The 23889-nt window shown below is 41.9% G+C and overlaps 1 protein-coding gene across 3 annotated transcripts in view; it reads left to right on the top strand.

Moving 5' to 3' along the window:
• The window catches only part of LOC133650595 (androgen receptor-like), an 82935-nt gene that overhangs the window by 32990 nt on the left and 26056 nt on the right, over positions 1 to 23889 (top strand). For all 3 annotated transcript variants that reach the window (XM_062048010.1, XM_062048011.1, XM_062048012.1), the window contains exons 2-3: positions 17198 to 17349; positions 17451 to 17567. In XM_062048010.1, coding sequence (XP_061903994.1) covers positions 17198 to 17349; positions 17451 to 17567 — 269 coding nt within the window. The remainder of the gene's footprint in view (positions 1 to 17197; positions 17350 to 17450; positions 17568 to 23889) is intronic.

Genomic DNA, 23889 nt, shown 5'->3' with positions numbered 1-23889 from the left:
ATGGCGATGTCCCCTGGTGTGTGCCGGGGGGAATCAAAAACCCAATTCCGACGATGAACGCGGAACGAATTGTAAGAAAAGCATGAAATGCCTTGGTGAGAGAAAGAATACGATGCACGGTGAACAAGATCAACAACATTGAAGAGCAGTTAACTAAGAAAAGGAGTGGATTTAAACAACGTTTCCCCCTGGACACGGAAACCGAACGGATAATGAATGAACACCTACAACGTGAGCACGAGAAGGAATTCAAGACAACAAAATACCATCATATCAGAAAACTGGAGAAGCTAACCTCAGCGAAAAAGGAGGAGGAACACACAGAAAAAAGAGAAAAATGGGTATGTAACCTTTCACAATGCAAATTAACAGTAACGGAAAACAAGGTGCTGTCTCGCGGTCTTAACTTTGCCACAACCCCAATAAACATCCCATACGAAAAAATTAATCGTAGCAACAGAGATAGCATGTCATAAATTAACAAATCAAGGCGACAAAACGGGTTTGTGCAACGAGGTAGCAGGGATACTGAAGACTGCCAAAATAACACACAAAAACACCAGTAGGGAAGAATGGAAAGCTATACAATCAATAGCCAAAGACAAAACAATCAAAGTACTACCTGCAGACAAAGGAAAGACAACAGTCATTATGGACACAAAACAATATGAAAACCAAATGATAGCTATGCTGGAGGATAAAGACACATATGAAGTTCTAAAAAAGGACCCGACAGAAGACAAAAAGGCATACTGGGGTGGTGATTCCTCTATTTAAAAAGGGGAACCGTAGAGTGTGTTCCAATTATCGTGGGATCACACTCCTCAGCCTTCCCGGTAAAGTCTATTCAGGTGTACTGGAGAGGAAGCTACATCAGATAGTTAAACCTTGGATTCAGGAGGAACAGTGTGGTTTTCGTCCTGGGCCTGGAACTGTGGACCAACTCTATATTCTCGGCAGGATCCTTGAGGGTGAATGGAAGTTTGCCCAACCAGTCTACATTTGTTTTGTGGACTTGGAGAAGGCATTCGACTGTGTCCCTCAGGAAGTCCTGTGGAGAGTGCTCAGAGAGTATGGGGTATCAGACTGCCTGACTGTGGCGTCCGCTCCCTGTATGATCAGTGTCAGAGCTTGGTCCGCAGCTAAGTCGGACCCGTTTCAAGTGAGGGTTGGACTCCGCCAGGGCTGCCCTTTGTCACCGATTCTGTTGACATATTTTATGGACAGAATTTCTAGGCGCAGTCAGGGCGTGGAGGTGTTCCTGTTTGGTGGCTGCAGGATAAGGTCTCTGCTTTTTGCGGATGATGTGGTCCTGTTGGCTTCATCTGACCAGGACCTTCAGCTCTAACTGGATCGGTTCGCAGCTGATTGTGAAGCGACTGGGATCGAAAATCAGCACTTTCAAGTCCGAGTCCATGTTTCTCCCCCGGAAAAGGTTTGAGTGCCATCTCTGGGTTGGGGAGGAGATCCTGCCCCAAGTGGAGGAGTTGAAGTACCTTGAGGTCTTGTTCACGAGTGAGAGAAGAGTGGATCGTGAGATCGACCGGCAGATAGCTGCAGCGTCGCAGTGATGCGGACGCTGTATCGGTTCGTCATGGTGAAGAAGAAGCTAAGCCGAAAGGCAAAGCTCTCAATTTAATCTATGTCCCTATCCTCAGCTATGGTCATGAGCTTTGGGTTATGACCGAAAGGACAAGATCACGGGTACAAGCGGCTGAAATGAGTTTCCTCCGTCGGGTGGCGGGGTAAGCCAACTATTTGTGTGGAAAGAAACTTGAGTTCTATGTTTCTTGTTCATATCGATGAGACTGAGGAAATAAGGACAGTTCTTCAAGATAAAAAAAAAAAAATCTGATTATTGCAATGGAACAGACATGTAGCTTGTAAAAAATGTTATTGATAGTGTTGCAAAGCCATTCACGTACATACTGTATGTAGTTCCTCATTTCAGTTAGGTGCATTTCCTCATCAAATGAAAATAGCAAAATTGATACCACTGTACACATCTGGAGACAAACACTAATTCACAATTATAGACTAATTTCGTTGCTTCTTCAATTTTCCAAAATGTTAGAAACACTTTTTATTGTCTGGCTTGATACATTTCTTGACAAAAATAAAATACAGAGTGAAAATCACTATAGATTCAGATCGAATAGGTCAACTGCAGTAGCAATGTTAGATTCAATAGAAGGAATCACAAATTCATTGGATGAGAAAATCCACACCATTGGAGTATCACTTGATCTTCAGAGAGCGTTTGATACCATTAACCTAGTTACTAAACTTGAAAGATAGGACATTGGGGAAGGGTGTTAGACGGGGTAAAGAGTTACTTGTCAAATAGAAAATAATATATAAAAATAGGAGATTGCTCTTCATGCTTGGACGTTTCTTGTTGTGTGCCGCAGAGTGTAAATACATACACTCTATTGCTCAATAATTTTACCTTACTTATTGTACAGAAGTGTGGGGGGATGATTAAAATACAATGTTACAACCATTTGTCAGAAAAAAAGCCATACTGATAATGCACGGAGCAGGTTACAGAGATCACACAAACTTACTTTTTGCAGGATCTCGATTTTTAAGGTTAAAGGATATTGTGATATTCTTTACACCACAAATTGTATACAAAGCTAAAAATAACCAGCTACCTGTAAACATCCAAAAGCTATTTACAAAAAGGGATGGAGAATATAACTTGTATGTCAAACTTTAAGATCATAATAGTGAAGAGCAGCCGGTACAGTTTTTGTGTGTCTGTGCAGGGTGTAAAACTCTAGAATAATTTTTGAATGCAGTTAAAAGAATGTACACATTTCAACAAACTCAAAATAACATTTAAGGAAAATACTTTTGGAATGAATAACAAGAGTTTAGGACTCTAGGAAATGTTTAAACCATTACGGTCATTATATTGTTTTGAAATCCAAATGATCATCACTGTATTGTGTACCACTGTAACGATTTAAGGGGAAATGACAATGGGGTGGGAATTTACAAGTTTTTTTTCTTCCCCCTCCTTTTCGGGATCATCAGTAGCAAAATAATGTATATTTTTGTGTATTAAATATAAAATGAAGATGCAAATGTGGATGTTGTACTTGTGTTGTAAATATTGTATATACTGTATCGGCTCGAAATAAACAAATTAAATAAATGAAAAAAGTTGTATCCATCGAAATAAACTATAGATGCTAACATATCCTCAAATACTTAAATAAAACATTGGTAATGCAAGTCAGACATATAAGATGGTGTTAATTACAAAAATAGGCGCTTATCTTGTTTCAGCTGGTTTGCGGCTGTGCAAATATGCAGGTTTTTTTTCTTGTTACACTAGCTTCGTCTGACAATGCAAACATTGCTCCACGTTGTCTGTCTTTTTTTTGTTTAAAGTGATCCCAGACTTGGCAGCTTTTGTCATTTTCTTACATTTCTTTCCTCTCTTTCTCCCTTATTGCCTTCTTTTTTTTCTAAACATTTGTTTATTGGATTTTTGAAATATACAGTCCAGAGATTCAATTCAACATATGTCAAATGTTTTTTTTGTCCCCCAAACAAGTGACCCACAAAAATTATATATAAAATACAATTAAAATAACAAACTAGGAAATAAAAAACATGCATCAGTCAAATAAGTACAGACAAATATTGACATAAAGCCACAGACAACTGCACTCCTAAATGTCTCCAACACGGTGCAGCAGTAGAAAAAAGGAGATAAAAGGCTCCTCAATTATCTTCCTTTTAATTACTTTTCAATTAAGGTTACATTTGAGATCCATCCATACATCCTGAAACTTCACAGAACAACCGTTCAATGTCAGCCTAATTTTCTCCAGTTTGAAAAAATACACAACATCTTTAATCCAGCGGGTGAGGCAAGGAGACGCTGTTGCCTTCCAATTTAACACAATGTGTTATAAGGCAGGTGTTGTGGATCCCAAAAATGCAGAGATGGTAGCGTTATAGCAAGAAGTCTTCCTCTTTATTGTGCGGGAACACACAAAAAGTAGCAAACAAAGGGCGATAGCGTCAAAAACTAACACACCATGAAAATACAACAAAAGAAAACCAAAGTACCAAAACTAATGACGCGAGGTAACACTGTGGCAAACCTGGGAAATCGGGCATGAAAAAGACAATAATTCTCTCCAGCGAGATCGAAGAAAACGTGGCTGCTGTACAAAGCTCTGAAACCCAAATGCTGCACCAGCACGGTTAAGTAGTGCGACCCTAATTACGATCAAGTGTGTCCTGCTGATTCGACCCAGCTGCACGCCACACTGTGGGGAAGAGAGAGACTGAGAACAGGTGCGGGGCTAGAGACAAAAATACGACAGACTCCTAAGTAGGGCTGCAACTAACAACTAATTTGATAATCGATTAATCTGTCGATTATTACTTCGAATAATCGATTAATAATCGGATAAAAGAGACAGACTACATTTCTATCCTTTCCAGTATTTTATTGAAAAAAAAACAGCATACTGGCACTGTCAGGTGTATTTATAACGACATGGCTTCCCACACTTGAAAAGGAAGGACTCGATGAGGCTCAGGATTTCACTCGTATTTCAGTTTATTAACTGGAATCTTGGAAGGTGAAAAACCTTTAAACACACAAGAATAAAAGCTTTTAAATAAAATACAGCATTTTGCAACAAACAAAGTAAGTACATTAACTCAGGTATTTTATAAAGGTAAGTACATTTTTAACATTAATTAATACACATTAACCAGCATTTCACTTAACTTAATTAACTTAGATTAATAAGGTAAATTAGGCATTAAATAAACAGAAATATAGTTCACATGTTAGAACCATCTACTTTTAAAGCAACGTGTTTTACCTTAAGTTTTAGCCTAAATTATTTTATACAGACTTTAGACATGAATTTCTACAACAAGTTTAACTTGACACTTCTCTATTAATTCATATGAAATCAAGCATTTTAAACCAATATTACTGTAGTTTTTAACATAAACACTTTTAACAGAAATACTATTTTTATACATGAATTAAATGTTTTACTTTGCCTTTTAATAAAGCAAAATCCACTCTCTATATTAATATACTTCAAATTACATTTACAAGGCTTTAAGCGCCCTAATTGCCCATTTCTTGTCTCTACAAGTAAAACAAATATTTGTGGTGAATAAGATAAAGAAAAGAAACAAAATAAGCACCAATTGTACCTTATTTAACAGTTCAATTATCTAAATAAACATTCTTCTGAAGTTGAGCTCTGCCATCAATCACAGCGCATAAACTTCAACAGTCGGATCATGATTAAACAGTCCAGTGGAAAGAGGTGAGCTCACCGGTAGTCCGTTTGGTTTGAGTCCTTTTTCCCATGCGTTTGTGAAGTGCTTTCGTGGTTTTAGTGATCGTCTCTGTCTCTGCTGCTCTCAGCTCCGTCCTGCACACTGAATGAAACGGGTGCATTTGTTTGCTTTGTCCTGTCTGCGCTGCTCATCAGTCTGATTGCGCTCACCTGCTGGAGAGCGCACCTGGTGAGGCGCGCCGCGGAGCAGCGCTTCTGCTGTGACGCGCATGCAGCGCTTCTGCTGTGACACGCATGCAGCGCTTCTGCTGTGACGCGCATGCAGCAGCACAGCCGCTGTCACACACACACCTTCAGCCGCACCTCCAGGCAGATCGCCGCAACACCTCCCACTCGATCTTTGCAGTGTAACCTGGAAAGATCGCACCTCTCAGGCGAGCTGGTCTCCCCTGACCTGATCCTCCGCCGGGATGAGGACGACAAGGCGTCGGACGTCTCGATGCAGTATGGTGCCCTGGAAGTCCTTCTCCTTAGACCTGGACTCTTTAACGACAGGGTTTGGAGTCTTCACCTGAACGCACCCACTTGGAGAGACTTTCACGTGGACATCTCGGACAATGCCTTTGGGATCTGCGTTCACACTGACAACTCTTGCTAGCTTGAACTGACCCCTCAGTGCATTTTGGTCGCAGAGCCACACTATGTCTCCAATGGCAGCATTTCTTTCAGCAGTATGCCATTTACTGCGGATGAACAGGTTTGGACCTGCGAGTTGGCTCCAGGACTTCCAAAAGTAGCTGACTTGCATTTGAATCTCTTGCAGCCTTTTGAAGGGGTAAGTTGTGTAGTCGAATGTTTTGAAATCTCCACTTTGTGTGGCTCGACCAAGCAACAGGGTGTTTGGAGTGATGTATTGGATGCCGTCCTCACGGCACTGGACTCTAGCGTCGATAGGCCTTTCGTTGGCAAGGTTGGCGGCCAGCTTGAGTACAGTCAGGAATTCACTGAAGGCAAGGCCTTCTCCTCTACCAAGGCTTTGTAGAGCTCTTTTGGTGATCTTGACAGCAGCTTCGGCGGCACCGTTTCGGTGAGGTGAATCGGCTGGAAGGATTCTCCACATCCAGTCGGTCCCATTCCTGGCAGCATATTCTTCTAGTGATCCTTTGTTTTGTCGTCTCAGGTAACTGTACATCTCTTCAAGGACAGGTTTTGCTCCAATAAAGTTCGTACCTGGATCGGACCAGATCTTCTGAGGATGGCCTCGGACAGAAGTGAACCTCTGGTAAGCAAGTAGAAAGCTCTCCGTTGTTAGCGTGTTTGCCAGTTCGACATGGATGGCTCGGCTGGACATGCAGCAGAAGAGCACGCCCCATACTTTCATGCTCACCCTCCTCTTGACATCATCCTTCACTTGGTACGGTCCGAACAGGTCGACAGATGTGAATTGAAATGGTGCAGCCGGATTCGATCTCTCCTCAGGCAAGTTTCCCATTATTTGCTGGCAGGTCTTTGCTTTTGCTTTCTTGCACACGACACACTTGTCAACAACTTTTTGGGCAATAATTCTTCCTTTGATGACCCATGCTTTCTTTCGCATCCGCAGTGTAGTTCCTGCCACTCCTTCATGTCCCTCACTGTGTGCTTCCCGGGCTAGGAGGGTGGAGATCCAGGCCTGGAACGGTAGCAGGGGAACAGCTCTGTGGTCTTCTCTGAAGGTCTGGATCCTGCCACCACACATCAGGAGTCCGCTTGTTTGGTCCTTGTAAACAACCAGTCTGTCTGTTGTTGTGTTTGGAAAGTGTACGCCCTCCTGTGCTGCCAAGCATAGGTCTCTGAACACATCTTCTCTTTCGTTCACAGTGATGACACCAGATGAAGGTACTGCCTCCCACTTTTCTTTATCGCCGGGGCACAGGAATTTCTTTACTGCTCTCCAAGTCCATACTATTGTCCCGACCAGCCGTCTTAGATTGCTGAAGCGCCTTTCGTCCAGTAGCTTTTGGACTGCTGCAGCTGCAGGTGGTCTTCTGAATCTGGACTCTGTTTCTTGGACTCTTTTTGGGTCCTGTGCTTTCTGTTGACTTCGGGTGAGTACGGCGACAAATGTTTTCTTCTGTATTTTTGTGATATTGTCTCTTGCTTGTGCGGCGACGTCTTTGGCTGATTTCTTCGGCCACTCACTTTCAGGAAGTCGAAGGAACTTTGGACCTGACTGCCACTCGGATTCCTCAGTTAAGTCATTTGGACTGGCCCCTCTGGTTATGATATCTGCAATGTTCTCGGGCCCTGGAATCCACCACCAGTCTTGGACATTTTTGCTGCTTTGGATCTCGCTGACTCGGTTGGCAAAGAAGGTCTGGTAACCATAACTCTCCCGCTGGATTGCGCCTAGGACGGTCTGACTGTCGACGAGATGGTACCACTTCTCAACATCGATTCGGCAGTGTCTCTGGAAGTAGTTCTTCAACCGGGCGGCAAAGACTGCTCCACACATCTCCGCCTTCACAGGGTCACCCTTGTGGTCGAGAGGGGTCAGCTTGGCCTTAGATTCAACTAGCCTCACAACAACACCATGGCTGCAGCTCCAGCGTAGGTACAGCACAGCGCCATATGCGTGCTCACTGCCATCAGAGAAGGTGATGCCACTTGGTTTTGCACGTGGATTTGGTGGTGTCAGGGGTCTGGTGAATCTGAGTTGGCTCAGCTCTGCATAGTCTTCTAGGAGCTTTATGGCATCTTCTCTGAGTCCTTTGGACAAGGCGGCATCCCAGGTGTCTTCTATGCAGTACATGACTTTTGCTTCTTGAAAAGCTCTTCGGATGAGGATGGCTCCCTTCTGCTTTGCAGGAGCCACGAGGCCGAGTGGATCATAGAGACCAGACACTTGGCTCAACAGTTCTCTTCTGGTGAATGGATCTGGGGTTTGTCTTCTTACTTCATCTCTCAGTAAGTCCTGACCAAGGCGCATTTTCCTCTTCTTCTTGGAGAAGTTCACTGCAACCATGACATGTAGTGTGTCATCCTCAATGGTGTAACCAAGGCCGAGGGCTTTGTTATCCTCTTCAGTGAGCTGGTTTGGCAGGATCATGGTCTTTGACTCCATCTTCTCACCTCTCGGCCCTTTCCTCCCACTTTGATCGGAGTAGACCCAGGGCTTCATGATGAATCCTCCAGCTTTAAGGATCTGTTCGATGTTGGATGTGAGGAGTTTGAGGTGCTGGAGGTTGTTGTGAGAGGTCAGGATATCATCCACATATGCATCTTCCTCTATCACACGTTTCTCTTCTTTGAAGTGTTTGAATGAAGGCAAGTTGGCGGTCTCTCTCATGGCGACTTGGGCTATGCAACCAGCAGGTTTGTCTCCCATGTTGACCCTTGTTATGGCGAAGTCTTCTATTTCAGCCTTTTCAGTGTCACGCCACAGGAACCTGTGCAGGTGGACCTCTCTCTCTTCCAACCAGACAGAGTTGTACATCTTGCGGATGTCACCGAGGGCAGCAAAGACACCAGCTCGGAACCTCAGTAGGACAGCTCTGATTGGGTTCAGGACGTCAGGACCTTTGATTAGTATGTCGTTCAAACTCAGGCCTCTGTACTTCTGGCTGCTGTTCCATACTAGCCTCACTGGGGTGGAGACTGAATGTGGATTTGGTGCAATCAGGTGACTTATGTACCACACTGGCCCAGTCCAACTCTGCAGAACCTCTTTGGATAGCTTCACTGCAGCTTTGCGATGAAGCATTTCATGGACTTGTGACATGTAGGCTGTCTTCAACTCCGGTTCCTTTGCCAGCTGCTTCTCTGTCCTGAGGAATGTGGCTTCAACCGCTCTCCTGTTGTTGGGTAGAGATGCTGGATCTTCTGTCCAGGGATACTTGGCATGCCAGTGGGGATCAGGGCTGTGATGGTCTCCATTCACATACATCAACCCGTTCTTCACTATCTCCATCTCTCTTTCTTCAGCCAGTGTCATTTCTTTTCCCCCGGGTTGGCAATTCCCACAGCGACATCCTCCACATCTTGGCTCACAAGCAGCTCCAATACTTTCCCACTTCCACCACTTCAGAAAGTCTCTGCTGCTAGTGGCTGTATTGGACTGGGTGTGGGGCTTGTCGGGAGACTGGCAGGAGATTGGATCTCTACAGATGAGTTCACTGTATTTGACTGCTGCAGTTCTCATGGATCTTGCGAAGTGTGTCTTTGATGTGTGGGCCATTAAGGTGACTTCTTCAAAGAGGTCCGGGTGTGTGCCTCCGATCGTCTTGCCGAGGGGGCCGTCCCAGAGCACAAGGTTGCCAACAGAACGAACCTTCTGGGGTACTAGCTGGCCTTCCTTGTGGCTGATCAGGAGTTGCACCTCTTTGGGTCTAGCAAGGTCTCTTAGGGGAACATCTGGGAAGATTTTCTGTAGCTTAATAGCTGGAACATGTCTGTGAAACTCTGCAATCTTATCAAGGCCATAGCAGATTAGTTGATGTGACCTGAGGGTCCCTCTCGGAGTGTTGACCCGAATCTTGAGGAGGTAGCGCTTAGTTGCAACAGACACCTTCATCCCTCCAACGCCGTAAACCACCAGTGTCACATCTTCACCTCTCAGGTTCAACTTGCTGGCAGCTCTATGTGTTATATAGTTCGTGTCTGATGCCAGGTCGATGAGGGTCCCAATTCTCTGTCCATCGTTGGCAGTGACATCAAAGAGCATCAGGATCACTGGATACTCATGCAAGCCATTTTCCTCTAGAAGACCTCTTTCAACTGCTGTGGTGTTGTATGCTCTGGATGTGACGTTGCAGAAGGTGTCTCGACACTGCTGCGCCAGCTCAGGGGTAAGCCTGGATAGGAAGTCTTTTTGAGCTTCGGTGTATCTTTTCCCCTCAGCTCTCACTGGACTGGATTTAGGTGTTCTTTGGGACTGGGGTCTGGCAACTGGACAGAGAAGGTAATGGTGTTGGTCTTTGCACTCTGGGTTCCCGCACAGATACGTGGTGTTTCTGCAGGGGTCGCTGCTGTGGACCTCGAGACATCTCTTGCAGGCACCGAGCTGTTGTGCTGCATCCCTCTTCTCCGATGGCTTTAGGTTGATCCTAAACCTTCTGCAGAAATAGTCTTCTTCTGTGCTTTGGGTCACCACAAATGATGCAGCCTGCTGTTTCACTGCTGGACTTGGCTGACTTTGTTCTGGCATACTTGATGAGCTTAGTCTGCTCCTTGGCGGGTTCAAAGACGTTGCTCAGTTGATCTAGTTGCTCATATATAGATTCTTGGGACTTTAGGAATGTGATGAGCTTGTCGAAGCGGTTCTGGGGGTTAACAGTGTTTCCTCTGTCAGCAGCATAGGTGAGCCAGTCTTTCTTCAGAGTTTCTGGGAGTTTGCTCTCGATGGATCTAATCACCAGTGGGTTCTTTAAGGCGTCTGCATTATCCAGTTCGTTTAGATCATAAAGGGCCTTTTCCACAGTTTGGATGAGCTCTACGATTTTCCTTGGATGGCCGCTCCTGGCTGATGGTCTTGCTTGTAGCTCTTCTATGATCTCAAGAGCAATGCTGGCTTGGTTCCCAAACCGGTTTTCCAGGACTCTGAAGATCTCATCTGCTGAGCTGTACGTTGACAGACGTAGTTCCCTGGCCACCTTTTCATCAAGGCTATCCAGTAGTTGGAATTTCTTAACCTCTGAAGATCCGGTTGGTTCACCTTGCTTCTGCAGAGCCTCCCATTCCTTCCTCCATCTGTAGTAGTTTCGCTGGTTGCCGGCAAACTTTGGTAAGGCTGTGGCCTTTAGCTTTATCGCTGCCACTGGAGCTGAGCTGCGGGCTGAGATGGGCTGGGGTCCAGCGTCTTTCTTTATACTTGCTGCTTGGATGAGGGGGGCCTTCTGTGACACCAGCTTGGGAAGGACCACCTCGAGCTCTCTTAAACGGTAATCAAAGTCCTTTTTCTCGGCAAGCGGAGCCCAGTGGTTCCAGTTCTGGTGCGCTTCCTTTGCCTTGTCCACCAACTTCTGTAGGTGGGTCAGCATGAACTCACAAGCCTCCAGAGTTGTGTCTGGCTGGAAGGAGACGTTCCTGAATTCGGCCTCTGCAACTTGTAGAGCCAGGGAAAGTTCCTTTTCTCCATATGTGGTCCAGAGCGTCTCTCGGATTAGGAGTTTGACTTCTTTCGTCTTCTGCTCACATTCTTTCTCCGTCTTTGCTATGTCGGCTTTCTGGGGGTCGCTCAGCTCCTCAGCGTCTGCCATGTAAGCGGCTTCCACTTCTTCGTTTGCCTCGAAGACACGAGAGCTCTCTAGCATCAGCTTCTTGAAGTTCTCCTGTAACTCCTCCTTAGACATCTCTATGTAGGTTCTCGTAATGTTGTTGGCAAGGCGGGAGAACTGTCTCTTAGCTGTGGTCCTCTCCACTTTCAGTTCATCTGTTGGCTTTGGATCAGCCATCTTGCTCTCTTTGGCTGACAGACAGCAGTCTTTGTCCTCCAGGCCCCAGGTGGAGTGTCCTCCCTCTCGGTGGTGGCCGCAAGTGGAGTCTTTTGCTGGTCACAGACGGTTTTTCACTGTCAGGTGTATTTATAACGACATGGCTTCCCACACTTGAAAAGGAAGGACTCGATGAGGCTCAGGATTTCACTCGTATTTCAGTTTATTAACTGGAATCTTGGAAGGTGAAAAACCTTTAAACACACAAGAATAAAAGCTTTTAAATAAAATACAGCATTTTGCAACAAACAAAGTAAGTACATTAACTCAGGTATTTTATAAAGGTAAGTACATTTTTAACATTAATTAATACACATTAACCAGCATTTCACTTAACTTAATTAACTTAGATTAATAAGGTAAATTAGGCATTAAATAAACAGAAATATAGTTCACATGTTAGAACCATCTACTTTTAAAGCAACGTGTTTTACCTTAAGTTTTAGCCTAAATTATTTTATACAGACTTTAGACATGAATTTCTACAACAAGTTTAACTTGACACTTCTCTATTAATTCATATGAAATCAAGCATTTTAAACCAATATTACTGTAGTTTTTAACATAAACACTTTTAACAGAAATACTATTTTTATACATGAATTAAATGTTTTACTTTGCCTTTTAATAAAGCAAAATCCACTCTCTATATTAATATACTTCAAATTACATTTACAAGGCTTTAAGCGCCCTAATTGCCCATTTCTTGTCTCTACAAGTAAAACAAATATTTGTGGTGAATAAGATAAAGAAAAGAAACAAAATAAGCACCAATTGTACCTTATTTAACAGTTCAATTATCTAAATAAACATTCTTCTGAAGTTGAGCTCTGCCATCAATCACAGCGCATAAACTTCAACAGTCGGATCATGATTAAACAGTCCAGTGGAAAGAGGTGAGCTCACCGGTAGTCCGTTTGGTTTGAGTCCTTTTTCCCATGCGTTTGTGAAGTGCTTTCGTGGTTTTAGTGATCGTCTCTGTCTCTGCTGCTCTCAGCTCCGTCCTGCACACTGAATGAAACGGGTGCATTTGTTTGCTTTGTCCTGTCTGCGCTGCTCATCAGTCTGATTGCGCTCACCTGCTGGAGAGCGCACCTGGTGAGGCGCGCCGCGGAGCAGCGCTTCTGCTGTGACGCGCATGCAGCGCTTCTGCTGTGACACGCATGCAGCGCTTCTGCTGTGACGCGCATGCAGCAGCACAGCCGCTGTCACACACACACCTTCAGCCGCACCTCCAGGCAGATCGCCGCAACAGGCACCATACTTATTTTGATTATTGTTTCTCAGCTGTTTGTAAATGTTGCAGTTTATAAATAAAGGTTTATTAAAAAAATTAAAAATGTAATACAAATAAAAAAGCCTCTGCGCATGCGCATAGCATAGATCCAACGAATCGATGACTAAATTAATCGGCAACTATTTTTATAATCGATTTTAATCGATTGAATCGATTAGTTGTTGCAGCCCTACTCCTAAGACTACCACACAATATGTCTTCTAGCCAACAAAGTAGTAAATGATAAAAGATTATTTTTGGATTTGCTAAGAGTAGATGACTGAGGTACAACCCCAAATAATCCACTTACAGAATTCAGTTCAATCTTTTAGCCAATTATACCAAAGACAAAGTATTTAAAATTCCAGTCCAATAACTACACAGGGATGGGCAAAGACAAAACATGTAATAAGTTAGCTGGAGACTGTTGACACCAATCACATAATAATAAAGATATTCCGTCATACATCTTATCTAGCCGGACCTTGTTATAGTAAGTATGACGTATTAGCTTGCATTCATTTAGGCTGTTTCTAGCACAAATTGAAGACTTATGAACTCTACTTAAAATCTCTGCCCAGCTTTCCTCAGATAGGGTGACTCAAAGTCACCCTCCCAAAGTGACATAATTGAATTCAGAGACTGAGGGCGTAAATGAAAATTGTGATTGTAAATACGTGTATCCATCCATCCATTTTCTAGCGCTTGTCTCTTTCGGGGTTGCTGGAGCCTATCTCAGCTGCATTAGGGCGGTAGGCGGGGTACACTCCGGACAAGTTGCCACCTCATCGCAAGTAAATACGTGTAATTGATCCTTTTTAAAGTCGGAAGTGGTGTCAAAGAACCATGGGGGACGGCGTGGCGCTGTTGGGAGAGTGGCCTTGCCAGCAATCTGAGGGTTCCTGGTTCGATCCCCATCTACTACGAACCTCGTCATGTCCGTTGTGTCCTTGAGCAAGACACTTCACCCTTGATCCTGATGGGTCATGGTTAGGGCCTTGCATGGCAGCTCCCGCCATCAGTGTGTGAATGTGGAAATAGTGTCAAAGCGCTTTGAGTAACTTGAAGGTAAATAAGCGCTATACAAGTATAACCGATTTACCATTTATCTAAATCTGTATCTGTTGGTAAGTTTGAAAAAAAGGATTACGAACAAAACTGCGGATTTTTATACATCTAAAACAGTGGTTCTTAACCTGGGTTCGATCGAACCCTAGGGGTTCGGTTAGTCGGGCTCAGGGGTTCGGCGGAGGTCAAGACACACCCGACTCATCGTGTAAATAGAAACTTCTCCCTATCGGCGTATTACGGATATGGCAACAGCAGAAGTCACACTGATTTGCAGGTGTGTAATTTGTTGTGAGTTTATGCACTGTGTTGGTTTTGTTCTTTGAACAAGGTGATGTTCATGCACGGTTCATGTTGTGCACCAGTAAAAAAACATGTTGACACCAGCATGGGGAACACATTCACCATTAATCAGTTGCTTATTAACATGCAAATTAGTAACATATTGGCTCTTAACTAGTCATTATTAAGTACTTATTAATGCCTTATTCGGCATGGCCTTATTATAACCCTAACCCTCTAACCCTGGCCCTAACCCTCTAACCCTAACCCTAACCAAATAACTCTAAATTAAGTCTTTGTTACTTAGAATATGTTCCCCATACTAAAGTGTTACCAAAAACATATAACTTTGTCTTGAATTTGAAAAAAGACAACATTTTATTTTTCACTAAAGAAGGGTTCGGTGAATGCGCATATGAAACTGGTGGGGTTCGGTACCTCCAACAAGGTTAAGAACCACTGATCTAAAAAAAGTGTTGGTTAGGGAGTGAACATTTATCACAAAGTGGCTGGAAAGAGGCAGAAGTGTTGTCAATGTATAACTCTTTAATGTTGTTGATCCCCAGACTTGACTATCTTTGAAAAAGGCATTATTAATAGTCTCTGAACCAAAATAGTGCTTGAACTAAACCCAAATTCTGAGTGAGGTTTTTACAATTGGATTTTTCGTAAAAGCAGAAGTAGAAGAATGGATGGGTGAGTGAACCAGAGACCTAAGAGATACTGGTTTAGTTGAGTTAGCCTTCATAACCAGCCATAACATAGTCCAATGCTTAATATTGCACACAAAATTTAAGAATTCTAATGTTGGTGGCCCAATAGTAAAACCTAATGTTTGGTGGTGCTGATCCCCCTGATGATTTATGTCTCAGTAAATATTGTTTACATAATCTGTGAGTCTTTCTACTCCCAATGAAGTCTAAAATCTGACTATCTAATTTACGAAAGAAGGACTGAGGGAGAAAAAATGGTATACACTGAAACAAATCGGAAAATCGCAGAAGGGCGTTAATTTTAACAGAGTTGAGACGGGCCTCTACAGATAAATTAACGACCAGCTATCAAAATCTCCCTGGATTCTGGACAACAGTGAAACAAAGTTGGCTTTATAAAGTTCTGCAAACATATGTGTGACCTGAACACCCAAGTATGTGAAACTTTGTGCGGCAATTTTAAAATAAAAATTGTGCAGAAGAGATTTCTTAGCAGCAGAATTTATAGGAAATATTTCACTTTAATCCAAGTTCAATTTGTATCTAGACACATGTCCAAAGGATTCGAGACTACTTAAGGCAGCCAGGACCGAGACAGAGATGTCCGAGACATATATATGTAGGTCATCTGCATAGCGAGAGACTGTCACCTGCACATTGTGTATACACATATGCCCGTAATAAGCGAGTTGGTACGAAGCACCATTGACGGAGGCTCAATGGCAAGAGCAAAAGGCAATAGGCTTGGCAGGCAGCCCTGCCATGTGTAATGGTTAAGGCGAAAATATTCAAATCAAATACCATTTGTCCTGACCGAGGCCTCAGGAGATGAGGATAGAAGCTTAATCCATGAAATAAAACTGTTACCAAAGCCAAATCTCTCCAAGACATAACATAGATAATTCCACTCTGTCAATTGCTTTTTCAGCATCCATAGACATCCCTGCCTCTTCAGTGTTAAGAGCACGCGCATCGTACAATATATTGGTAAGACGTCAAACATTTGAAAAAGAGTGCGTTCAGTTAATTCTATTGTGCTCAGGTGCTGAGAGCGATGCACAGAGTGAGACAAACAGATGCGAGACTCAACAATTCTGATTGGTGAACATGTCTGCCACTCAAATGCTGGTTACGGAATCGCACTAATTAAAACCTTGATGTCGATAAATCGTGCAGCCCTAAATGTAATCTCCTTCAACATAGATTTGCCATTCTGCTTCTGTATTGACTCTGAAAATACACATTTGACCACAACCATTCTTATGTGGCAAAGGGGGCACATCAAATTAAGTTTGGCAACCACTGGGTTATGAATTTAAAGTATAAAAAAAATCCAAAGCCATCAGTGGTAACTGCACATCACTATATAGAGGATGTTAGCAAAATAAATTGGATACTTTTTATGATTGTTGTAAGTTGTTGAGTTATTGTCATAGTTTGGCGGTAAAGGCATGATAACCGTTGCAAGGGCTTTGTCGGCTAACTGTTTTGTTTTGACATTTTTAATGATGATGGTCTCAGACTGCTTGCCTGCTTGGTCATTGACAAATGTCTTATTTAAATGGTTCTGGTCTTTCGTTTTTCTATAATTTGATAGAGGTTTTAGCTGATGTTCTTCTGGTCACATGGACCATAGCAACACAAAGAGAACCCATGATGCCTCTGGGACTGGGGTCTGGCATGTTTAGACGGTTAAGCAAACTGCCAGAAACACTTCATGGCATGATGCAATAGTTGTTATATAAATACACACAATACAATGCATATTGTTGAACTAACGTCTAGGATGTTCTCGTTCATCCAGGCCATTATACTCTCAGGGCATGCAATCGATTGCAACTGAACTGTTTGGTTTGTCTTGGAAGATGTTTCTTCGCCTCTTATCCAAATAGGCTTATCAGTTCATGCTCATAGACTTAGATTGGTCAGATCTGTTGAACTAGTTGCGCAAAACTTATATTTGTAAATTGCCCATTTTTGATACAGTTCTTGTGTTGATCTCTTTAGAATATTGTGAAAGGTAGATGGGTGTATAATATGAAGGTATTATGAAGTCTACTGTACAGACAGCATATTTCCTTTGTTGGAGCACAGGTTTGAGACTGGCAGAGAGCACATGTTCCCCATGGAGTTCTTCTTCCCACCACAGAGGACATGCCTCATCTGTTCGGACGAGGCATCCGGCTGCCATTACGGTGCGCTCACCTGCGGCAGCTGCAAGGTTTTCTTCAAGAGGGCAGCAGAAGGTATATTAGGTGTAAAATGAACATCAATGTTGCTTTCACCAAAATAACACATTGTACATTTTGACCTCTAGTTGCTAAACACTACTCTGCTCTTCTCCAAGGCAAGCAAAAATACTTGTGTGCCAGCAAGAACGACTGTACCATTGACAAACTAAGAAGAAAAAACTGTCCATCTTGTCGGCTGAAGAAGTGTTTTGAAGCTGGGATGACTCTAGGAGGTAGGATGGACTAATGTCAACTTAAAAAATCTTTAGGGAAGTACCAAATGACAAGTTAATGTAAAACATGTCCAGATGTGTTTAACTTATTTGTATTTGTTGCTGATTTGATGTATAGTAGAATGGTTTGCGAACAGTGTGCAATAGGAACAAAAAAAACAACACAGAGGATGCGAATTTGTAAAAGAAATGGTTTCCCGAAGAAAGTACTTTTTAGTCTTTCTCCACTGCACATCTTCAGCAACTTTTCAACTGCAGCATCATCACAATAGGGGATTGTAGTTATAATCAAGCCCCTGACCAAGCTGCCATGCAATTTAGACCTATTCCCTCCGCTTCCCTTTCCTGTCAACCAGACCTGCTTGTCATATTAGGCTGTAAAGATTGACATGTAGCGGACTAATTTTAGTCTTGTGTTCAATTTCCACTCTCCCCCATTTTCACAATCTGTTAACAGTGAAAATTGTACACGAGGCACAAAGCTGACATGAGACATGCGAGTTAAAGTGTCAGACATGCTGGTAATTTGGCCACTAGTCTCTGAAAAACCCATGGGGCGAAAATGCCTTCTAATGCAGTGATTGGTGGTAAAAAGGCACACCTTTTCTACTTGTGGCTAAAAAGAGCCTCCTTTTTCATATGATCTCAGCATAGATGTGTAATTGACTTGCGGCAGGTCACAGCACCACTTATTCTAATTTTTTTAGAGCTTCTGAGGCCCAAATATTCTACATTTGGCACCATTAATCCAGATATTGATCTACAAAATATCAGTAAATAATACATCATAGCACGAAGAAGGGTAAGAAGTTTACTCTGTGGAGGTGAATGACCTGTGTCCAGTAAAAAAAAAAAAAAAAGTTGTCTTTCGTTTATCATTGTTAATTGATTACGGACATGACCTCGATTAATGAATTTCTGCGAAGTAGGCATCATCTACTATAAATAAAATATTTTCATAGCTACAACATTAAAGGCCTACTGAAACCCACTACTACCGACCACGCAGTCTGATAGTTTATATATCAATGATGAAATCTTATTATTGCAAAACATGCCAATACGGCCGGGTTAACTTATAAAGTGCAATTTTAAATTTCCCGCTAAACTTCCGGTTGAAAACGCCTTTGGATGATGACGTATGCGCGTGACGTAGCCAATGAAACAGAAGTATCGGTACCCCGTTGAATTCAATACAAAATAGCTCTGTTTTCATCTCATAATTCCACAGTATTCTGGACATCTGTGTTGGTGAATCTTTTGCAATTTGTTTAATGCACAATGGAGACTGCAAAGAAGAAAGTTGTAGGTGGGATCGGTGTATTAGCGGCGGACTACAGCAACACAACCAGGAAGACAGAGATGGATGGCAGACGCGTTAGCCGCCGAACTCACCTTAACTTCCTCCGTCTCGCCGACCGCATCTGTGATCGGGTGAAGTCCTTCGTCGCACCGTCGATCGCTGGAACGCAGGTGAGCACGGGTGTTGATGAGCAGATGAGGGCTGGCTGGCGTAGGTGGATAGCTAATGTGTTTAGCATCGCTCTGTGAGGTACGGTTGCTAAGTTAGCTTCAATGGCGTCGTTAGCAACAACATTGCTAACCTTTGCCAGGCTGGAATGCATTAACCGTGTATTTACATGTCCCTGGTTTAATAGTATTGTTGATCTTCTGTCTATCCTTCCAGTCAGGGATTTATTTATTTTGTTTCTATATGTAGTTAAGCACGATGCTATCACGTTAGCTCCGTAGCTAAAGTGTTTCGTCGATGTATTGTCGTGGAGATAAAAGTCACTGTGAATGTCCATTTTGCGTTCTCGACTCTCATTTTCAAGAGGATATAGTATCTGAGGTGGTTTGAAATACAAATCCGTGATCCACAATAGAAAAAGGAGAGAGTGTGGAATCCAATGAGCCAGCTTGTACCTAAGTTACGGTCAGAGGGAAAAAAGATATGTCTTGCACTGCATTCTAGTCATTCACTCTTAACGTTCCTCATCCACGAATCTTTCATCCTCGCTGAAATTATTGGGGTAATCGTCGCTTTCTCGGTCCGAATCGCTCTAACTGCATTTTAAACAATAGGAAAATGTGAGGAGCTGTTCAATTGACTACGTCACACTACTTCCGGTAGGGGCAAGGCTTTTTTTTATCACATACCAAAACTCTACTAAATCCTTTCAGCAAAAATATGGCAATATCGCGAAAGTATGACACATTCAATGGATCTGCTATCCCCGTTTAAATAAAAAAAAATCATTTCAGTAGGCCTTTAAAAACCTATTTAAGACTTTCTAAATATGTTTTTAAACATTGAGAGCCCTCTAGACATAAAATAATAGATTTTAGTCACCTTTACAGTTGTTTTATCCAATATAGTAATGCTGTCTGAGGCTGAAACAATCAGTGGCCTCGATACTGAACAGTGTCCTCTGATAGGTTTGGTCTATTGTTATTTGTAGTTTGTTTAGCCATTTATTTGTCTGATTAAAAATGCTTCAGTGAAGACCAAAAAAATTGTAGAATACGCTTGAAAAATAAAAAAATATATTTAAAAAATTGCGATGTGGTGAAGCTGTATTATTTGAATTGCGATCTGGCAAGGGTACAGTACAATATCACAAATGTTGGCAAACAATTGGGAAATATTTGTACATAGTACACAGTTTTCTTTTCTTTTGTTTTTCAAATGTAGAAAATAGATTTGAAGAATAGAAAATGGATGGATGGATGTAATATTTTTGCAGATTCTAAATACTCACAAATAATGTTTAAAATGTTTGTCTATTTTTTAATTTTTTAAAATAAAGACTTTTTTTCTTCTTATCAAAAAAAACTATGAAAAGGTTTTGCTACTTTTCAAATGCAAAGAAACAAAAGTTTTATTTCTATTTCACTTGAGTTTTTACTTAAAAAAACAAACAAAACAAAAAAACAAGAAAAGTCATTTTGGTTTTTCTTCCTGGGGAAAGAAAATCACAATTGAAAATATTTACTTGATGACTCGATGTATACATTTTTTTTTATTGGTCCAACTCAAAACACTGTAAAACATTTAGAAGGAAATTTGGGATAAAATGGTCAGGAGACATTTATTCATTTTTGATGATGATCAAGATCTGGATCCAGCTCCAGAAGTTTCAAAATAAGAATTGTTCGATATTGGTGGAGGCCATTACTCAACTGAGTTATGTTCTAGTTTATCATGGAAGGGTACATGTACTGTAGTTTGCATCATTTTATCATTAACATTGTTTATTTCGTTGAGTTTTGGAATATATTTTTGGAGGCAAATGATGGTTCATGTTTTGTAAATGTTGGGATCTGCTGAAGTATCATTCAAAAGGTAAATTTTTTTTATCCAATCAATTCTATATAATTCCTGGAATATTAATTATTTCTATAATCGAAAGGTAGCAGCTTTTTCACGATGCTCCTTCCAACCTGTCTTCATTCACTGATCATGTTCCCAGAGCTCTTCATCTGCGGTATAAATAGAAAAATGACGGATTAAGCAGCTTGCAACAGTGTAATAAACAGCTCTGTTCTTCCAAACAATTTGTATTTATTCAACAAAATTGTAATGCAGGGATACGTGCATCGCAAATCGCTGGCTACCATTTCACTACCAGCCAGAGTTGAACTTTTCAAAGTACATTTTTACATTAGCCCCTAGCCTAATGCACAGTACGTTGCTGTCTGATTTTGACATCTTGATTAAAGTATTTTATCCGTGATGGCAGCAAATCCTCACGTTGGACTCCATCGCTTCGAAGTCTCAGGTTTATGTTGACTTCAAACTCAAAATTGGAGCTCTTAAGGTTAGCTCAACCCAATCTATTTGCAGTGTATGCTGGAAGGATCAAGGTCATGACTGACAATCTTGTGAAGGAGATTTTAATTTAGCATTTTTATTTTAATGTGTTTGTCATGGGATTAAAATTTAAATATATTTTCCTTGCAAGTGTAACTTCTTATATAATCTGCAATTTGCTTTCACCCAAGACTTGTTTGAGACAGGCTTTAATTGTACCTAAAACTGGAAATTTAATATTGATCGAACTGAGCCGGTAAGTCAGGTGGCATTTTTAATAAGAGTCTCTCCACGGAAGCTCCAAGAGGCAATCATTCGATAACTACCAATTACTGTCAGTCAACATGAAGGAAAATGAAGCTAAGAAATGTTTCCTTGTGTTTTGACTTCTTTGTGTTCGACAGTTAACAGCTAAAACAGATGCTTTTGGTTCAGTCCAATATGGACTGGACTCTCACATTATTAACCATATACCCTCGGCATTCATTGCACCGGATCTGAGCCGAGGATGTCGTTGTGGCTTGTGCAGACCTTTGAGACATTTGTGATTAAGGGCTATATAAGTAAACTTTGATTGATTAATTGGTAGTTTCTATCTAACCAGCATTATTACTTAAATAGTGGCCTCCACTTAGAAGCCATGCCTCCTGGATTCTTAAGTTTTTCACCAAATCTATAGTACCACACAGTATTAAAACCTGATTAACAAAAATGGTCTACAAAAGTTTTTTTTCATATGAACATAGTGCATAACAAAGTAGTCAATTTTCCCGTGTGCCATTCCGTTGAATTGAGTGCATAAATGAGGAAGCCCACACATCGATGACATTCTCACGCTGGTTTTTTTTATTGAATACAACTGCAATATAATCCACGTGGGGCTGAAGAAAGTTGTAATTGCTAGTACTTTAATAAAGAAGATGAGAAACACTTTAATTCAAGAAATAACTCCTAGCAAAGTATGAATGTAGTTTTTTTTCTCACTTCCACCCTCTCCCTTCATCACTGTCTTTGCAAGAATCCTAAATAAACGTAAAAGTGATGTTAAAAGTTAATGTATCCATTCCACTCGTTATTTATATATTTTACATGGTCACCTGCATGTAAAACTACAATGATTCCCTATAAAAGTTGCGTGTGTAACTGGAATTGCATTACATTAATTATCATAGCAAAAAATTGCTTCTGATTTTCTCTAAATCAAATCAAATGTATACAGCGCTTTTCATACATGAAACAAATGCAGCACAAAGTGCTGTATACACTTACAGACTTATAGACAATGCCCTAATCATCCACCTCCCCCCATCATCAGTCATATACAGTAGTGTAATGGAGGGCAGCCAGTGTTTCTGGTTACTGCGTTGATAGCAGATAACACGCTTGTCTCCTATGCCGGACGACCAAGGTTTGAGTCCCAGGCGGAACAGAAAAAGCAGACACTGAACCACGCGGGTTTCAGTGGTGCCATGACCCGGATGAGAGTGAGGTTTAGGGGGGTTAGTGTAACGAAGACCAGCCAGTGGGGCTGGGCCATGTGTACATTGGTAAACCTCATTCCCTGACAACCTCAAGAGCAGGGCTGGTTACTGGTTTGAAAGCTCGGGCTTTTAGCTCGGTAGCTAGCCTCATGCCAGACGACCCATTTTTAAGTCTTGCGCAAAACAGAAAAGCATGGACTGAACCAGGTGGGGTTACATTTACACAAATTAATGCATTGCTGAGTACAGAGGAGCCAAGTGAGGAATCACTATCACATGAGCCGTCTACAGCAGGAGTCCACCTTTTGAAACGGAGGACCAAAAAAAAAACAAAGTACTACTGTAGTTTTGAGCATTGTGTTGCAGCTGTACAGCAAGAGCAAACCCACTAATTACAGAAAGGCGTGTCCTTAAACAAACATTTGCCCTATTTAACGCCTGCCATCGTCTTCCATCAAATAAAATGCAAGATTGAGTAAATACACATACAGTAAGTAAATAAATAAACAAGTGTCTCCTCTTCAATGCATTAACTTAGTATGGCTGAGGCATCAGTCAAAAGTTGAGCGATAAAGCCTAAGTGTTATGAGCATTGTCTACCACCACTTACTTCTTGCATCAGACAGCTACACCAAAGCCTGTGCCAATTTGTTATTTAAGTGCAGGTTGTCAGATGCAGCAGCTTCCTCAGGTCAGCAAAGACCTGTGTCTCTGCTAAAGATGGGAGTGATTTTCTGCTCCTCGCTAGCCCCGAGTTCCACTCAGCTTTTTAGTGACGAAAGAAACCACTATGTCATGCAAATGGCCGTGATATACTCAGTTGTGTGCATCAAAGATGTCTTTGCAATGCTGCACAATTTTGCAGGTAGGGCAGACTGGAAAAAAGAGGACGAGAAGAAGAAAAAAAAGCACTTATCCATCACCAGCAAGGCTTCGTACATTATGACCGCTGACGTTTCCACCAGATGAGACTCATCTGTTCAAAATGACTCAATAGCTTTAGAGCTATTACAAGATTAGTCTTGAT

The sequence above is a fragment of the Entelurus aequoreus genome, linkage group LG05, assembly GCF_033978785.1.
Source record: "Entelurus aequoreus isolate RoL-2023_Sb linkage group LG05, RoL_Eaeq_v1.1, whole genome shotgun sequence".
Lineage (NCBI taxonomy): Eukaryota > Metazoa > Chordata > Actinopteri > Syngnathiformes > Syngnathidae > Entelurus > Entelurus aequoreus.
This window is presented reverse-complemented; position numbering and strand designations above follow the sequence as displayed.